Raw genomic sequence first — 15,513 nt, 5'->3', positions numbered from 1 at the left:
TACCTACATTTTACAGATGAAGAAATAGACAGATTAAATTGATTACTTAGTGTCATACAGCTAATAAGGGCAGAACAAAGATTCAGCATGAAGAGCATTTGGACTTTTTATTGTCTGTTAATAGTGGATAATATTAACCCTTTGCAGTATTAGAAGGATTGTAGAAACTGTAAAGTGCTTATCATATAGTAAGCACTCAGTAAGTGGTATTATTAGTAATATTATCCAAATTTTACCCACCAGACTCCAAAATCCATACTTTTTCTAGTTGACCATTCTGCCTACCTGAAAAATAATGTAATTCAGAAGGCCTCTACTGAGGACCATGATGATACTGAGATAAATCAGACACATTCTCTGCCTTCAATTTGCTACATTTGGAACTTACTGCCTGGTATTTTTTTTTTTACCCATAATCCTCACCCAAAAATATATTTATTGATTTTTAGAAAGAGAGGAAGGGATAGAGAGAGAAATGTCAGTGTAAGAGAGAAACATCAATTGGTTGCCTCCCATACACACCCTCACCTGGGATTGGGGAACAAACCGAAACCTAAGTATGTGTCCTAACCAGGAATTGATCTTGTAGCCTTTTGGTGTATGGGACAACACTCCAACCAACTGAGACATCTGTCCAGGTCCTGCCTGGTAAATTTTATTTGATGGATTATGAATAGAATCATATGTTTTCTCAAGCCACTATTACTTTTCTAGTTGTAGATACATTTTTAACAAACTGAGAAAATGAGCCAAGTAAGAAATGAAGCAACTCTATGAAATAATTGATAATTGTTATTTGTTCATGTACAATTTCTCTCCCTCTAGAGATCCCAAGATTTCTCGCCTGCTGCTTGATGCTCAGTTCCCAGTTGTTGCTGTCGACAGCTACATGCCTGTGATTGATGTGTTTTCAGGCCAGCAAAATGGGAGTCTTCGAGTCTTTTTAGCTATGGGTTCTTCAGATCAGATAATGGCACTACAGAGATTGAAGAATGAAGAAGGAACACTTCCTCCCTTCAGCCCAAGGCCAGCCCATTTACTGGACCAGCTGTCTAAAGCATCCACTGCAATGGTAATGACTAAACACTTGATTGTATGTTTATGTTGTAAAATGGTTATCAAATCAAGCTACTTAACATATCCATCACTTCACCTAGTTACCTTTTGTGTGTGTGGTAAGAACACTTAATGTACTCTCTTAGCAAATTTTTTAAGTACATAATCTCTTTTTATCTTGCATGTTTTAGTGAAACCATTGCCCCAAATCCTTATTTCAGTAGTGAAAGGCTTAACAAAAGAACATACTTGTACTTCAGTGCTTATGATAGATCAAAGGAAGCATTGTTATTTTTCTTTTATGGCTTAAATGCATATCTGTATCCCTCTGAGCTCCTTGAATTTATGAAGAAAATCTAATTGGACAACTAGATCTTAATCCTCTAATTTACTAACTTAATTGCCTTTTTAAAATATTGGGGTGAACCTTAGCTGCTCTAAAAAAAATAGTCTTAATTTTTAAAAACTTTTCAAGATAATCCAGGAAAAAATGGGGGTTCTGGGATGAAAAGTGATCCCAAATGTAAGCCAGCAAAATCTTACTCTGTTTTTCTTGACCAGATCCATATTGGAAAGTTAGAGTGAAGTTCCTAGCTTTTCTAAGTAATTTATTTTGTATAGTGCTGTACAATTAAGAAAGTACTTTATCATGATTATTTTCCTAACAACTACATGAAGTAGGTCATTTTCATTCTCTTTTATACTTGACTAGAGGTCCAGTGCACGAATTCATGCACCAGTGGGGTCCCTCGGCCTGGCCTGTGGGATCAGGCCAAAACCGGCTCTCCCACACATCCCCTGAGGGGTCCTGGATTGCAAGAGGGCACAGGCCAGCCGAGGGACTCCACCAGTGCACGATTGGGACCAGGGAGAGATGTGGGAGGTTGACCAGCTGGGAAGGGACCACGGGAGGGCTCCAGGGCATGTCGGGCCCGTCCCGATCGTCCGGACCCCAGCAGCAAGCTAACCTACCAGTTGGAGCGTCTGCTCCCTCGTGGTCAGTGCACATCATAGCGAGCGGTTGAGTGGCCTTTGCATATCATTAGCATATTATACTTTGTTTGATTGGTTGACTGGGCCAACTGGCCGACTGGACACTTAGCATATTATATAGGATGAAATAGAAAATCAAAGAGGTTGTGTTATTTGTCCAGAATCCCATAGCTAAGAATGGGAGAATTGGAGTTCAGATATAGGTCTTCTGACTTCTAAGTCCATAATATCATGTCCTGTTGTATCTTACATTTGTTGTCTCTTAGGGCCCAATATAGCTAAATCTCAGTCTCCACACCATTTAAGTATGTTATATTTTTTATTCTGAGTCTGAATAACATTTAATGTTTCTAGCAAAGAAAGAACTATTAGGAAAGTATCTATTAGTAGGTTATTATTTATTTGTTATGAACTCTAAACTTTTGTTTTTATTGAATATTAGTGTCTATCAATAGATAGTAGTGTTTTATTTTTATTCAAAAATGATATAAAAGCACAAATTTAAAAAATCACCTATATTCCCAAGTGTTATTGTAGTGTAGAAAGTTAGAAAATGTTATTTACTACGAGCACAAAAATCCTTGAAATGTTGGATATCAATAAAATACAGTTGTTTTTTCTCCTACATTCATAAGTCCCTCACCCAATTCAACATCTACAGAACTGAATTATTAAATTATTATAATACTGTATGGCCAAATTGAGCAGGCACTGAAATTTGGAGAGGGCTTTTTTTCCCCTATATTTTTCTTCTCTGGGAAATCTAATTGTAAGGTTCCTGTTTCCGTAGGAAGGTTTTTGAGCAGGTATTGCTAATGTGCGTTTTTAGATTTCAAAGCAAAGACCTAATGCAATCTCTGTTCCAAATGTATTGAATGTTAAACATGTATAAATCATACAGTCTGAACCTTATCTGAATCCTGTATTCCCCTTTTGAACATTCCTAATAATCAGTTATCTAGTGTCTGCTGTACAGAATAGAGGTAAAGAACTTTGGCTCTGGAATTAGACTACCTGAGTTCAAATCCTAGTTCCACTTTTGTTAGCTATGCATGTTAAATTAGCTAATATAAGTGAAGGGCTTAATAGAGTGCCTGGCTCATGGTAAGTAGTAACTACATTATTAGTTATTCAGTAACAGTGTATTCACTACCTCCCCAAATAGTCCTTACCATTGACGAACAGTTTTGTTGTGGTGGTGCGGGGGATAGCGGGGTTGTTAATCCTCACCTGAGGATAATTTTCCATTGATATTTAGAGAGTGGAAGGGAGGGGGAGAGACAGAGAGAGAGAAACATCGATGTGAGAGAGACACATCAGTTGGTTGCCTCCCGCATGTGTCCAGACCAGGAACGGAGATCAAGCCTGCAACTAGGTACATGCCCTTGAACAGAATGGAACTCAGGGCCCTTCAGTCCACAAGCTGATGCTCTATCCACTGAGCCAAACCGGCTAGAGCCATTGACAAACAGTTTTGGTATTATTCCTAACTTCATCAAAAATAGCAATTAAGTAAATTAATGCCTGTTCATTTCAAATGTATTTTATTAAGGAAATAACCTTCTATTCTTAAGTTTACTGAGAATTAGGAACAGGTGTTAAATTTTATCAAATGCCTTTTTTGCCTATATTGAGATAATCATATTTGTTTGTTTTTCACTTTATTAATGTACTGGATTACATTATGGGTTTCATAGTATTGACCCAGTCTCATAATCTAGAGTAAATCCAGCTTGATCTGATTACAATGAGCAGTTGTGAGATTTATACATAATGAAAATTAAATATCTGTTTTAGTACAGGCCAATTAATTATGCTTATTTCTTCATCTATACTCAGACTTCATAGAGAAGCAACAATATTCTAAGCAAGTTACTCTTTACAGCTCACCAGTCTCTCTGTGTTTGTTTAATAGGCAGAAAACCAAGGAAATGGATTGATGGAGCACCACTTTGAGCTCCACGTAGACAAGGTTAAAGGGCTAGTCCCTCTTCAGGCCACAGTCTGGGGAGAAGCAGATTGTTATGTTCAGTACTACTTTCCAGTTCAAGACTCACAATGCAGTGTGTTAAAAGGACCTGAGTTCCTTGAAAATGGTAGGTGGAAGAGATTAGGCCTTCTCATTCTTGTTTAATTCTTTTACTGGATATACTTAGGAATTTTTTTTCCTGAGTGAATTTTGTGTTCCTCAAAAATTAGTCTTACCTGGGCAATACAGGAGATAGGCTAAGTATTTATTTTACTTTTCTTAACATTTTTTTTTTGGTAACTTTTTATTTTGATTTGGCTTCAAATTTATGGAAAAGTTGTGAAAATAGTACAGAGAACTTCTGGGTACCCTTTCTAGATCCATCAAATTATTTACATTTTGTCCCATCTTATATAATTTGCATGCCTACTCATTCTTTTTTTTTTTTTTTTTAATGTTTTTATTGATTTCCAAGAGAAGGAGAGAGAGAGAGAAACATTGATGGGAGAGAAACATCAATCGGCTGCCTTCTGCACACCCCCTACTGGGGATCAAGCTAGCAACCAGGGTATGTGCCCTGACCAGGAATCGAACCAGTGACCTCCTGGTGCATGGGTCAACACTCAACCACTGAGCCAGACCAGCCAGGCAGCCTACTCAATCTTATCATCTATAAACATACAATTGACCCTCATTATCCATGGAACTTATGTTCTATAATGTCTTTAAGAACACCAATTTAGAAATACTGAACCATTGCTCCTGGGGGAAATATGTACATATACATACCTCACATAGATCATAATCTTCTTTTAAATTTTATTTTCAATTATAGTTTACATTCAATATTAATTTGTTTTAGTTTCAGATGTACAGCATAGTAGATCATAATCTTAAAGCCTAAAAACAACTTATTCTGGTCGATTCTATTTTCTTTATTTTACAATAGAGAAAACAAGGTTCAGAAGTGTGAAATGACTAAGGCCACCTCACTAACAATTGTCAAGGTTGACATTCATGCCCTGTCCACTGGCTCCACATCTTCTTGCATTATACTGCTCTGTCTCCTACCATATCTATCTTGTCATTTCTGAGAGCTAAAATAAGGAGACAAAGTATTGCGCTTTTTTTTACCTCATCTTGAAATGAGCGAGTCGGGTGACTCAAACTTTTTTGCCATTCTGAGCATGTCAGCAAATAACTGGGGAGCCACTACCAGTGTTGGTTTTAGGGTTCAAATAACAGACTTGTATCCTAAATATATAAAGAACTTTACAAATCAATAATAGACAATCCAATTAAAAATGGGCGAAGATCTCAAAAGGTTTCTCCAATTCATATAAACGGTCTACAAGCACATGAAAAGATACTCAACATCATTAGTCATTTGGGGAATGAAAATCAAAACCACCATAAGATACCACTAAGATGGCTATAATTTAAAAAAAAAAAAAAGAGCCGTAGCTGCTTTGGCTCAGTGGGTAGAGCGTTGGCCTGCGGACTAAAGGGTCCCAGTTTCAGTTCTGGCCAAGGGCACATGCTGGGATTGCAGGCTCGATCCCCCTAGTGGGGGGCATGCAAGAGTCAGCCAATCAATGATTCTCTCTCATCATTGATGTTTCTATCTCTCTATCCCTCTTCCTTCCTCTCTGAAATCAATAAAAATATATTTTTTAAAAATTAAAAAGAAAGAAAAAAGAAGACTAATAAGTGTTGGTGAAGATGTGGAGAAAGTGAAACCCTCATTCATTGTCCACCAACAAAGGGATTTTTTACTTCTGTATTATGATGATACCTTAGGTACCATAACTACTAGGGAAATGGACCTTGATAGGACTTACATTCTGGAGATAATAGATTCTGGCTCCAGGTCTGTGACATACTAGCTCTAAGACCTTCAGGTTCATCATGTAACCCAAGGTGTCATTCATATCCTCATCTATGAAGTAGGAGTAATAATACCTGCTTTGTTTTCTTTATAGGAATATTATGAGGATAAAATTGAATAATATTGGACATTAACATAGTGTCTTACTACATATAAAACACTAAATGATGTGTTGATTATTCTGAATTGCTTTTCTTTTCCAAAGGAATCACTCTGAAGCCTTTCAGATCTGCAACCACACTCTGTGTTCCAGATCCCATCTTTAATAGTCAGCACCATCACTCTCTCCTGTTGCCAACAGAAGTTCCCGTGCAAAGGCTCCTACTCAGTGCCTTCTCTGCACAAGCACTTGTGCCCGGAGGTGGAGTCCACTTTGAAATCTGGTGCAGGTAGTGTGGAGAACCCAATCCTGCGCTTAGGAAGGAAATACACAAGCATAGAGCGTCCTCCCCATAACTAGTCTAAGTTGAATTATACAGAAGCTAAGCAGTCCTTTCTGCCATGTTTTATATTATTTGTGTTTGTTAATGATTTTTGTCCAGATTTTATTGAAATCTATTCAATTATTAGGCTCTTGGAAGCAGTGTATCTTACACTTCTAAACACTACTTATAATTATAAGTGAAATTCTATCAGTTTTACCTCCTACTGTTCTCTCAAATGTATCAGTCACCTTTTTCTGATTATCTTACTGCCTTATTTATTCAGGCCCACATTAGATCATGCCTAAATTAATGTAATGACCTTCTAGACTCACTTCTTATAATCTGTTCTTCTCACCACCAGAAGAGTACCCTTCATAAATATAAATCCACTCATGTCACAAACTTTGGCAATTTCCAGAAAAAATAATGGCATTAAAACAGGTGTTCAAACTCCTCCCTTGCATCCCCATCCCCAAGAAGCCAACTAAAATGACTAAGAGAGTATAATTCTAAAAGGAGAGGAACCAACATCAGGAACAGAAGTAGGGAAGAGTACAACCACTTGCCAGAACCTTTTCCTAAACAGAATCAGGTGGAAATTAGTTTTGATAACTTTGTGATCTAAGAATGGGATGTTTTGAGATGAGAGGGAAATAGTGTAGGTACTAACAGATCCTCATTACACCCCCAAATTTGAGGGGCTTGGGCCTGAAGACGAAGAAATTTGGACTGCTCCACCTAGAACCACTCTGCTACTGCAGGATGGATATTTTCAGGAGTGGCTGCTCCCAAAGGTCCAAGCCAGATGCAGATACCTCAGACAGAACGCCTGTGGGAAGCTGGGCTTTATCCTGAACACAGTAATTTATGGGGTTCCACCTCCACGTAATGGGCAGTAAATCCATCCAGACACAACCACAGCTGTATACAAGTACAGATCGGGCTCCAAAGTTGATCCCTAGAGCAGACTGAATCATTTATCTGCCTAATTCTTCCAACCGACAGCTTGTGCTTTTGTGGCTTACAGATACTATTATCCTAATGTGAGAGACCAGATGGTCGCCAAAGGAACCTTGCCATTATCGAGGATCTGTGCCATGGTAACCATGCAGCACCGTGAGGATGTGGGAATGCAGACCTTTAATCTCCCTTTAACTCCCAGGCTTGAGAATAGGAAAGAATTGAGGAACCAGTCATCAGGTAATTGAGGACTATTTTTGTTTTTCCCTTTCAAAGTCAGTATGCATAAATATCTCTTTTTCTCTAAATTAATGTTTCTTCACATTTTGTAGTATTCACCCTTCTAAGAATCTGATTAAAACTGAGGCACCTTCTCTTAGAAAAATGTGTGTAGATTATACACTCCAAATTTTGCATACAGCTTTGGAAAATTTATACTTCCATACACTGTCTAAATAAATGTTGCTTGTCTCATTTCACCTTTAAATTCAGCAAGTGTTTAATAAACCCTCGCAGCCGAAACCGGTTTGGCTCAGTGGATAGAGCGTCGGCCTGCGGACTCAAGGGTCCCAGGTTTGATTCTGGTCAAGGGCATGTACCTTGGTTTCCGGCACATCCCCAGTAGGGGGTGTGCAAGAGGCAGCTGATCGATGTTTCTCTCTCATCGATGTTTCTAACTCTCTATCCCTCTCTCTTCCTCTCTATAAAAAATCAATAAAATATATTTTTTAAAAATAATAATAATAATAAACCCTTGCAGCCTAAATCCTAAGTACTACTATATATAGGTGTACTCAGAGAATTATTATTCCAAGGCAACATAAGCAGATGTGGGATTGGTGGAATATATTTAATATGAACTAGGAATTCACGGTAATAGAGGAGAAGGTTAGGATTTAAAGTTGGAAGGAATTAATTAGAATTTGAAGTTTTGAATTCCATCCTAATGGTTCCATTAGGATGACTCAACCTCCAAGTACATAACATAATAGATGAAAAGGATTAGCCTCCTAAATTAAGTTATGGTATAAGCTTGCTGGGGAGTATCTGTGAAACAAAAGGTTTTATCTTGCCATGATTAAGTATTTCCTCCTGATGCTCACTGATCAGCTTGTTCTGTTGTTCCTTTAAAAAAAACACACAAAAGATGGTATGTGAAGGGTGTTTCAAATGGTGGTGGCAGGAGGGTGATAGGAATATGAGTGCGGGAACCTCTTAAAAGTTTAAAAGAAGAAAAGCTAGAGCTCATCTCAATTCTGTAAATAACTACGAGTTTAGAAAACCTGGAAATAAGTTCTGCCTCTGATAGTTATATAATCTTGGCAGGCAATTGAATCTCTGAGCCATAGAATCTTGAATATAAAGTATAAATAGTAACTATTATTATGTGTGTGTTTTTAAATATATTTTTTTTACTTCAGAGAGGAAGGGAGAGGGAGAAAGAGATAGAAACATCAATGTTGAGAGAGAATCATTGATTGGCTGCCTCCTGCATGCCCCACACTAGGGATAGAGCCCACAACCCGGACATGTGCTCTGACCAGGAATTGAACCATGACCTCCTGGTTCATAGGTCAACACTCAACCACTGAGCCACACAGCCGTGCTATCTTTATTAACCCTACAGTACAATAATATAATGTGATTCTGACCATGGACAGATTATCTCACTGCTAAGGACCCTTATTGTTCATTAGGATTATAGTGTTTATTCTCTTCCTTCCTAACCAGGATTTGGGGCTTGATAGAACAGAGATTCTTCCAACCCACCTTTTTATTTTGTTTTCCTTTTTTCCTGACTCTTCAGGTTTGCTAGATGTGGGCCTGAGGTACAGGCGTACTCCAAGGACAGCAGAGGGAGTTCTTGCTGGCCGAGCTGTCTCTATCTCAGTCCAGATTATCAGAGCCTGTGGTCTGCAAGCAGCAGCCAAGTAAGTTCCCTTAAAAAGCAATTCTCAAACATTTTCCCACTGCAGTCCACAAGATATACAATGCTCGGATACACAAACTTTCTTGTGTACAATTTCCACTCATTAACCACAGCTCTACTTTTTTTTTTTTATAAGAAAGCATATAAGAATATAAGTGAATAAATATTTTCAAACTCTGCTATTTTTTCACTGTTATCAGCAATTTAGTTCCTTAACCTTGTCCAACAACTTTATCCACAACCCTACTTAAGCACTTAATACCCACGGTCATACTCTACACTCTCAAAACATGCCAGGACCAGTCATTGCAACTCTTCTGTAATCTCATGTTATGTCTCAGAATACCAGCTTCTATTTTTCTAGCTTGTTCACCTTCTAGTCGCTTCTCAATACAGAAGCCAGTTATCCCATGAAAACTTAAGTCAGATCTGGACACATCTCTATTTATTTGTTTTTATTAGACACGTCTCTATTTGAAACCCACCAATGACTTTCCATATCATTCAAAGTAAAAGCTAGACTTCTTAAAATGGCGGTAAGGCCCCATATGTTCTGACTCCATCATCTTTCTGACCTCATCTCTTTTTGCTAGTCTTCCCTCTGCTGATTCCACTCTGGCCCTCTTATTGCTTCTGAACACACCAAGCTCATTTTCCTCTTAGGGCCTTTGTCTTGCTGTTTTCTCTGCCTGGAACACCTTTTCTATATATAAGCAGCTTGGCCCTCTTTGCCTTCTTCAGGTCTTTGCTCATACTTCTCTCTACCTTGAATATTCTTCCTTTCGTCTGCTAAACAAACTTCTATTTTCTTTTAAGACTTTGCAACTTCTTTGCAGCCTTTATTTATGTCTTCCAACATGTAGACAGAATTGGCACTTTGTCCTTTGTCTGTTAGCACCGTGGTGGCAGCACATATCACTCTGTTTAAGTTATTTACATACATGAGTTTTCCCCCACTAGGCTTGTGAGCTCCTCTAGTCATAGACACTGCCTGAAGTCTCTCTGTCCCCCAGCCACCATAAAGCATAGTCCTAGCACATAACTGGTGCTCAGTAAGAAAGGGAACTAGGTCATATTCCTGCTGCAGACTAGTTCATTTTGGACATGAGTTCAAGGAAGAAGAAACTAGTGCTCCTTAACTTCTTCCTTGTAACCTAGAATCAAATTGTTTGCCTTTAACTTCATGATCTCTAAATAGCTAATTGAATTATTGCCCATGTGAGATCAGATATTGAAACAGCTAGTAAAATGTTCAGTATAATTAATATTTTTCCTCACTAAACTCTAATAGACTTTTTCAATAATTGCCTGAGAACATTTTAGTGTTAGTGTAAGTAATACTATGGCAGTTTTTTAATCATGTCACTTACATTAAAACTTCTGATGGTTTCCCATTGTCAGTAGCAGTGGTCTCCTAATTTGAATTGTGTATTCCTACTAATGGAAAAGATAAAATTTAGTATACCCTTTAAATATGTGTATATTTACTATGTATAAATTATCTGTGTGTACTACTATATCAATATATAAATACATTATAAAATATATCAGAGTAGTAAAAGTTTTTTTAATTTTTTTATTGGTTTCAGAGAGAAAGGGAGAGGGAGAGGGAAAGAGAGATAGAAACACCAAAGATGAGAGAGAAGCATTGATCAACTGCCTCTTGCACGCCCCACACTGGGGATTGAGCCCACAACCTGGGCATGTGCCCTTGACCGGAACCGAACCTGGGACCCTTCAGTCCCCAGTCCGACGCTCTATCCGCTGAGCCAAACCAGCTAGGGCCAGAGTAGTAAAATTTTTATGTATCAGATAACAAATATAGAAGTTTTAACATTTTTTCCTATGCCCATATAGTTTACCCTATGAACTCCATAGGTTATATACAATCTATTTTAAGGACTACTGGTTCGCAGGATAAGGTCCAATGTGCTTAACTTGGCATTCAAGGCCCTTTAACATATCTTAATCTGAATCTTGGGGAAAAAGTAGGACTTACCAAAATAATCAAGAGGACTGAAAATGTAACGTGTGTGTCTAAAGTACCTATTCTAAGTAAGACCCAGCTAAGGTCAGAATTCTTAAATATGGTGTTAAATTAACTAATTGGCAGAGAATCACTTGGAATTAGATAGATACTCAGTAGATCTCAGAGATACTCAATAATAGACAAGAAACTCAGCAGTCCCCTTCGCTGGGGATTCATAGGGAAAGTCAGATTGGATAACAGTTTGTTGTGAGTTCCACATTTGGTCTATTTAATAACTTCGATAAGGAAAAAGGTAAGAAGCCAGGCTATTCCTAACACTACATTCTTCTGATAGGTTGGGAGAGTTCCACAGGATATGAGACAAAGCATGGTATAATGGAAACAGAACTCCACTAGAAATTGTATCCATTGGCTTCGTGTTCCATCTCCCACTAGCTGTGAATGATATTGGACTAGTTTATTTTCCTCTCTGAATGTCAGTTTCTTCATCTGAAAATAAAAATTATGAACACCCTCTCCCATTTTATAAGGATTAGTATAAAAATGAACAAATATGAAGTCATTTTATAAACTACCAACTTTTTTAAAAATTAAATCTATTGGGATGACCATTAGTCTACATTAAACTACCAACTTCTGTACCAATGTATAGGTTTTTGTGATTATTTCCATTTGTATAGATAATTAATGCTACATTTATTAGCCAGTAGAATATAGTAAAATCAGAAATAAGTTTTACATTGCCTCTTATTGAAGAGAGGAATTATTGGTACTCTAAACTTATTCCTCCTTTGAATCTTCACTCTGGTATCCAGATAGCAGGTGCTCTGAAGTGAGGCTTCTCACTTGCTCGGTGGTTAGAGTGCATGGGAGGCAACCAATCCATCTCTTTCTTTCTCTGTCTCTCCCTCCCCCTCTGCCCCCTCCTTCTCTCTTCCTCCCTCCTACTCTCTCTAAAAATCAATGAAAAAAATATTCTCGGATGAGGATTAAAAAAAAAAAAAAAAGAATACAATCCAAAGCAAAGCACCACTTTCTTAAACACACATTCCTTCAAATCACTTAACATGAGCCCAGTGCTATAAGTGCTTTCTGAGACCTTCTTATAAAAGTGCCCCATGGCCGAAATTGGTTTGGCTCAGTGGATAGAGCGTCGGCCTGCGGACTGAAAGGTCCCAGGTTCGATTCCGGTCAAGGGCATGTACCTTGGTTGCGGGCACATCCCCAGTAGGGGGTGTGCAAGAGGCAGCTGGTCGATGTTTCTCTCTCATCGATGTTTCTAACTCTCTATCCCTCTCTATCCCTCTCTCTTCCTCACTGTAATAAATCAATAAAAAATATATTAAAAAAAAAAAAGTGCCCCATGATTCCCACAGTGTGTATTCTCCCTATTACAGTGAGCAGTAAACCCAACTTGTTCAGTTGTAGTTGGTTCCTGGTAGCCTTTGGCTAAAGGACATTAGCCAAACAATGAAGTGTCTGTGAAGTGTCACTCTGGTGCACAGATGACTGCTGTCTCTTCCCACCCCCACACACATACACTCCGAACCCAGATTACTAAGAAAGCACACTGGCACTGCCAAAAGCCTAGGTAGGAAATACGGTCACTTAATGTTCTTGGCCTCATAGAAATGGTGGAGATGTTTTCTGAGCAGGCAAGCTGATTTTTTATATTTCTTTCTTCTCCTGCCCACTCTTTTCCCCTACAGGGCTTTGGCTGAGCAGGAACCCTCTCTACAGTTTAGTGCCTCAGTAGGGGTCAATGCCTTTGTCACCATTCATCTCTCCTTCCTGCCCAAAGGAGAACAGCGCCAAACCCGCCCTGTGGCCTGTACCTTCTGCCCTGAGTTCTCCCATCACACGGAGTTCTCATGTAACTTAGTCACTCAGCACTGCAGTGGAGAGGCCTGTTTCCTGGCAGAGCTGTTGGAGTTTGCAGAGGTCACTTTTGCCATTTATCACGAAGATACCAAGTCAGGTGAGTACCAAATGGCTCATCACAATCATAATTAAAAGGGACTCTGTTTTGAATGATATATCTTTCTTAGAAGATACATGCTGAAGTATTTAGGGATGAGGGGTTATATTCTCTGCAACTTAACTTCTGAAGGGTATAATGAAAATAAGTAGAATATGTATTGATGTGTGTGTGAGAGAGAATATAGAGAAAGATAAATGTGTCAGGATGTTAGTGGGTAAATCTAGGTGAATTTCATTGTAATATTCTTGAAGACTTTCTGTATGCCTGAATTTTTTCAAAATAAAATTATTTAAAATTACACACACACTCATCCATATATGACTAATTTAATTAAAACAATATAAAGGGCATTTGATTGGAGCAAGATGATCTCTAATGCATCTTCTAGCACTAAGATTTAGTGAGTGTAAATGAAGTGTTATGTGAATATACTGTAAATACAAACTCTTTGGTCAGTAGACCACCAAATAATTTATCTTTGTTGTTTGATTTGACAGCCAGTGATATAACCAGTATCCAGTCATTAAAAAAGTATCTGCTTGGAGTAGTAAAAGTTCCAACAAAAGAATTGCTAATCAAGAGATCTGGTAAGGATCCTAGAATATCACTTTCTAATCCTACCTTTTCCCATTCACTCCCCTGTAAGAGACCATCTTGTCTATCTGCCATAAAATATGCAAAAGAAAATATGACCCTGTAACACATGCTTCTGAATTCTCCCAAGTACCTCAAAAGTTTTCTCAAAAGCATTTTAAGCGCTGGCTTGTATTTCTCAGTGGTTAGAGCATAGGCCTACGTACCAAAGGGTCACAGGTTTGATTCCTGCTCAAGGGCATGTACCCGGGTTGCAGGTTCAGTCCCCAGCCATGTGCAGGAGGAAACCAAGCAATGTGTCTCTCTCACATCAATGTCTCTCTTGTCTCTCTCTCCCTTTCTTTTCCTCTGTTCCTCCCTCCCTCCTTCCTTCACTTCCAACTCTCTCTAAAAAGAAAACGAAGGAAAAAATATCCTCAGGTGAGGATTAACAAAAAATAAAAGAAAAGGCATTTTAAAGTTTTTCTAATAAAGCAAAGAAGCTCAAAACATTGTACTTTTCTAATAAAACAAAGAAGCTCATAACATCTTCCTCTAGGAAAGATGATGATGATGATACTACTAATAATAAATATGGTGATATCTATTACATTATATAGCAGTTGGTAAAATACTTTCTTAAATCTTGTTTAAGACTGGCAGGGATACAGGATCTTATTCTTTTCATTTGACAGATGAGAGAAAACTTAGGCTCACAAAGGTGATTTGCAAAAACCATACAGCTAGTGAGTGGCAGTACTGGAAATCAAATCCAGATTTTCCCATTCTTTTTTTCTAAATTATCTTCTTTCGGTGAAAAAGGAATAGGACATGAGGTGAAGATACAACCACCAACGCAGTTTGGAATTAGTGGTCCTGTCCTACTTATTACTAGCCTGGTGACCTTGACAGAGTGACCTTGTTCTCTGGGCCCCAGTTTTCTTAGCTCATAGATGGAGACAGTCTATAGGTAGGAATTGATTAAATAGGATAACATTGACACATAATGAGCACTCAGTAAATGTTTTCCTTCTCTTGTCCATTTTCCTCCCTAGGGTTATGTAATCTAGTTTCCAAAATTCTGTCACACAGCTCCCTGAGCAATACTCTAATAAGCAGGCACTGTGTGCCTGGCAGAGAAAAGTCTGTACAACTTAATAATAGAGTTTAACTCTCACTTCTGTCACTTACTGTTTGTGATCTAGAAAAAGTCCCTTTATTCTCAGATCCATAGTTTCCTCATCTGAAAATTGGAAATAATAAGATCAACTTTGCAAGATTATTGAACCATTCAATAAAATTATACATGTAAAAGATCTTGGCACATAGGAAACCTCAGTTTCTCTCCTTCTGAAACTTACTACAGAGTTTGTCAGGCAATAGGCACCATCTGGGAAATTTCATACTTACAAATTAGATTTAACCCCTTGGAAATAAACCTTTAGACAATTTGGGATATATCTTTGTCTTTGTTTTCAGAGTTATTCTAAACTGAACGTTCTATTTTCTTTCCTCCTGCCAATAATCTCAATTATTGAATCACAGAGCAAAAGGAACCATCTAATCTAGCAGTTCTTAATTGCTGAAATGGTGTGAAATTTTGTGTGTATGTGCATTTGTGTGATTTCTGGGGGTAATAGCCAAATGGATCTGTAACCAAAAAATGTTAAGAACCACTAGGTTGTGGGGAAATTAATAACCAGAAGGGAGAAGTTACTAAAACTAAGGCCGTAAGTTCTTAGACTGAC

The 15,513-nt window shown here is 38.1% G+C and overlaps 1 protein-coding gene across 1 annotated transcript in view; it reads left to right on the top strand.

Annotated features, from left to right (window-relative positions):
• Positions 1-15,513, top strand: part of C2CD3 (C2 domain containing 3 centriole elongation regulator) — a 122,499-nt gene that overhangs the window by 59,515 nt on the left and 47,471 nt on the right. The window contains exons 16-22 of the mRNA XM_079788716.1: positions 826-1,072; positions 3,965-4,145; positions 6,112-6,295; positions 7,359-7,531; positions 9,099-9,222; positions 12,921-13,189; positions 13,690-13,779. Coding sequence (XP_079644842.1) covers positions 826-1,072; positions 3,965-4,145; positions 6,112-6,295; positions 7,359-7,531; positions 9,099-9,222; positions 12,921-13,189; positions 13,690-13,779 — 1,268 coding nt within the window. The remainder of the gene's footprint in view (positions 1-825; positions 1,073-3,964; positions 4,146-6,111; positions 6,296-7,358; positions 7,532-9,098; positions 9,223-12,920; positions 13,190-13,689; positions 13,780-15,513) is intronic.

This window comes from Cnephaeus nilssonii, assembly GCF_951640355.1.
Source record: "Cnephaeus nilssonii genome assembly, chromosome: 13".
Classification (NCBI taxonomy): Eukaryota; Metazoa; Chordata; class Mammalia; order Chiroptera; family Vespertilionidae; genus Cnephaeus; species Cnephaeus nilssonii.
Note: the sequence above shows the minus strand (reverse complement) of the source record. Positions and strands in the feature narration are given on the sequence as shown.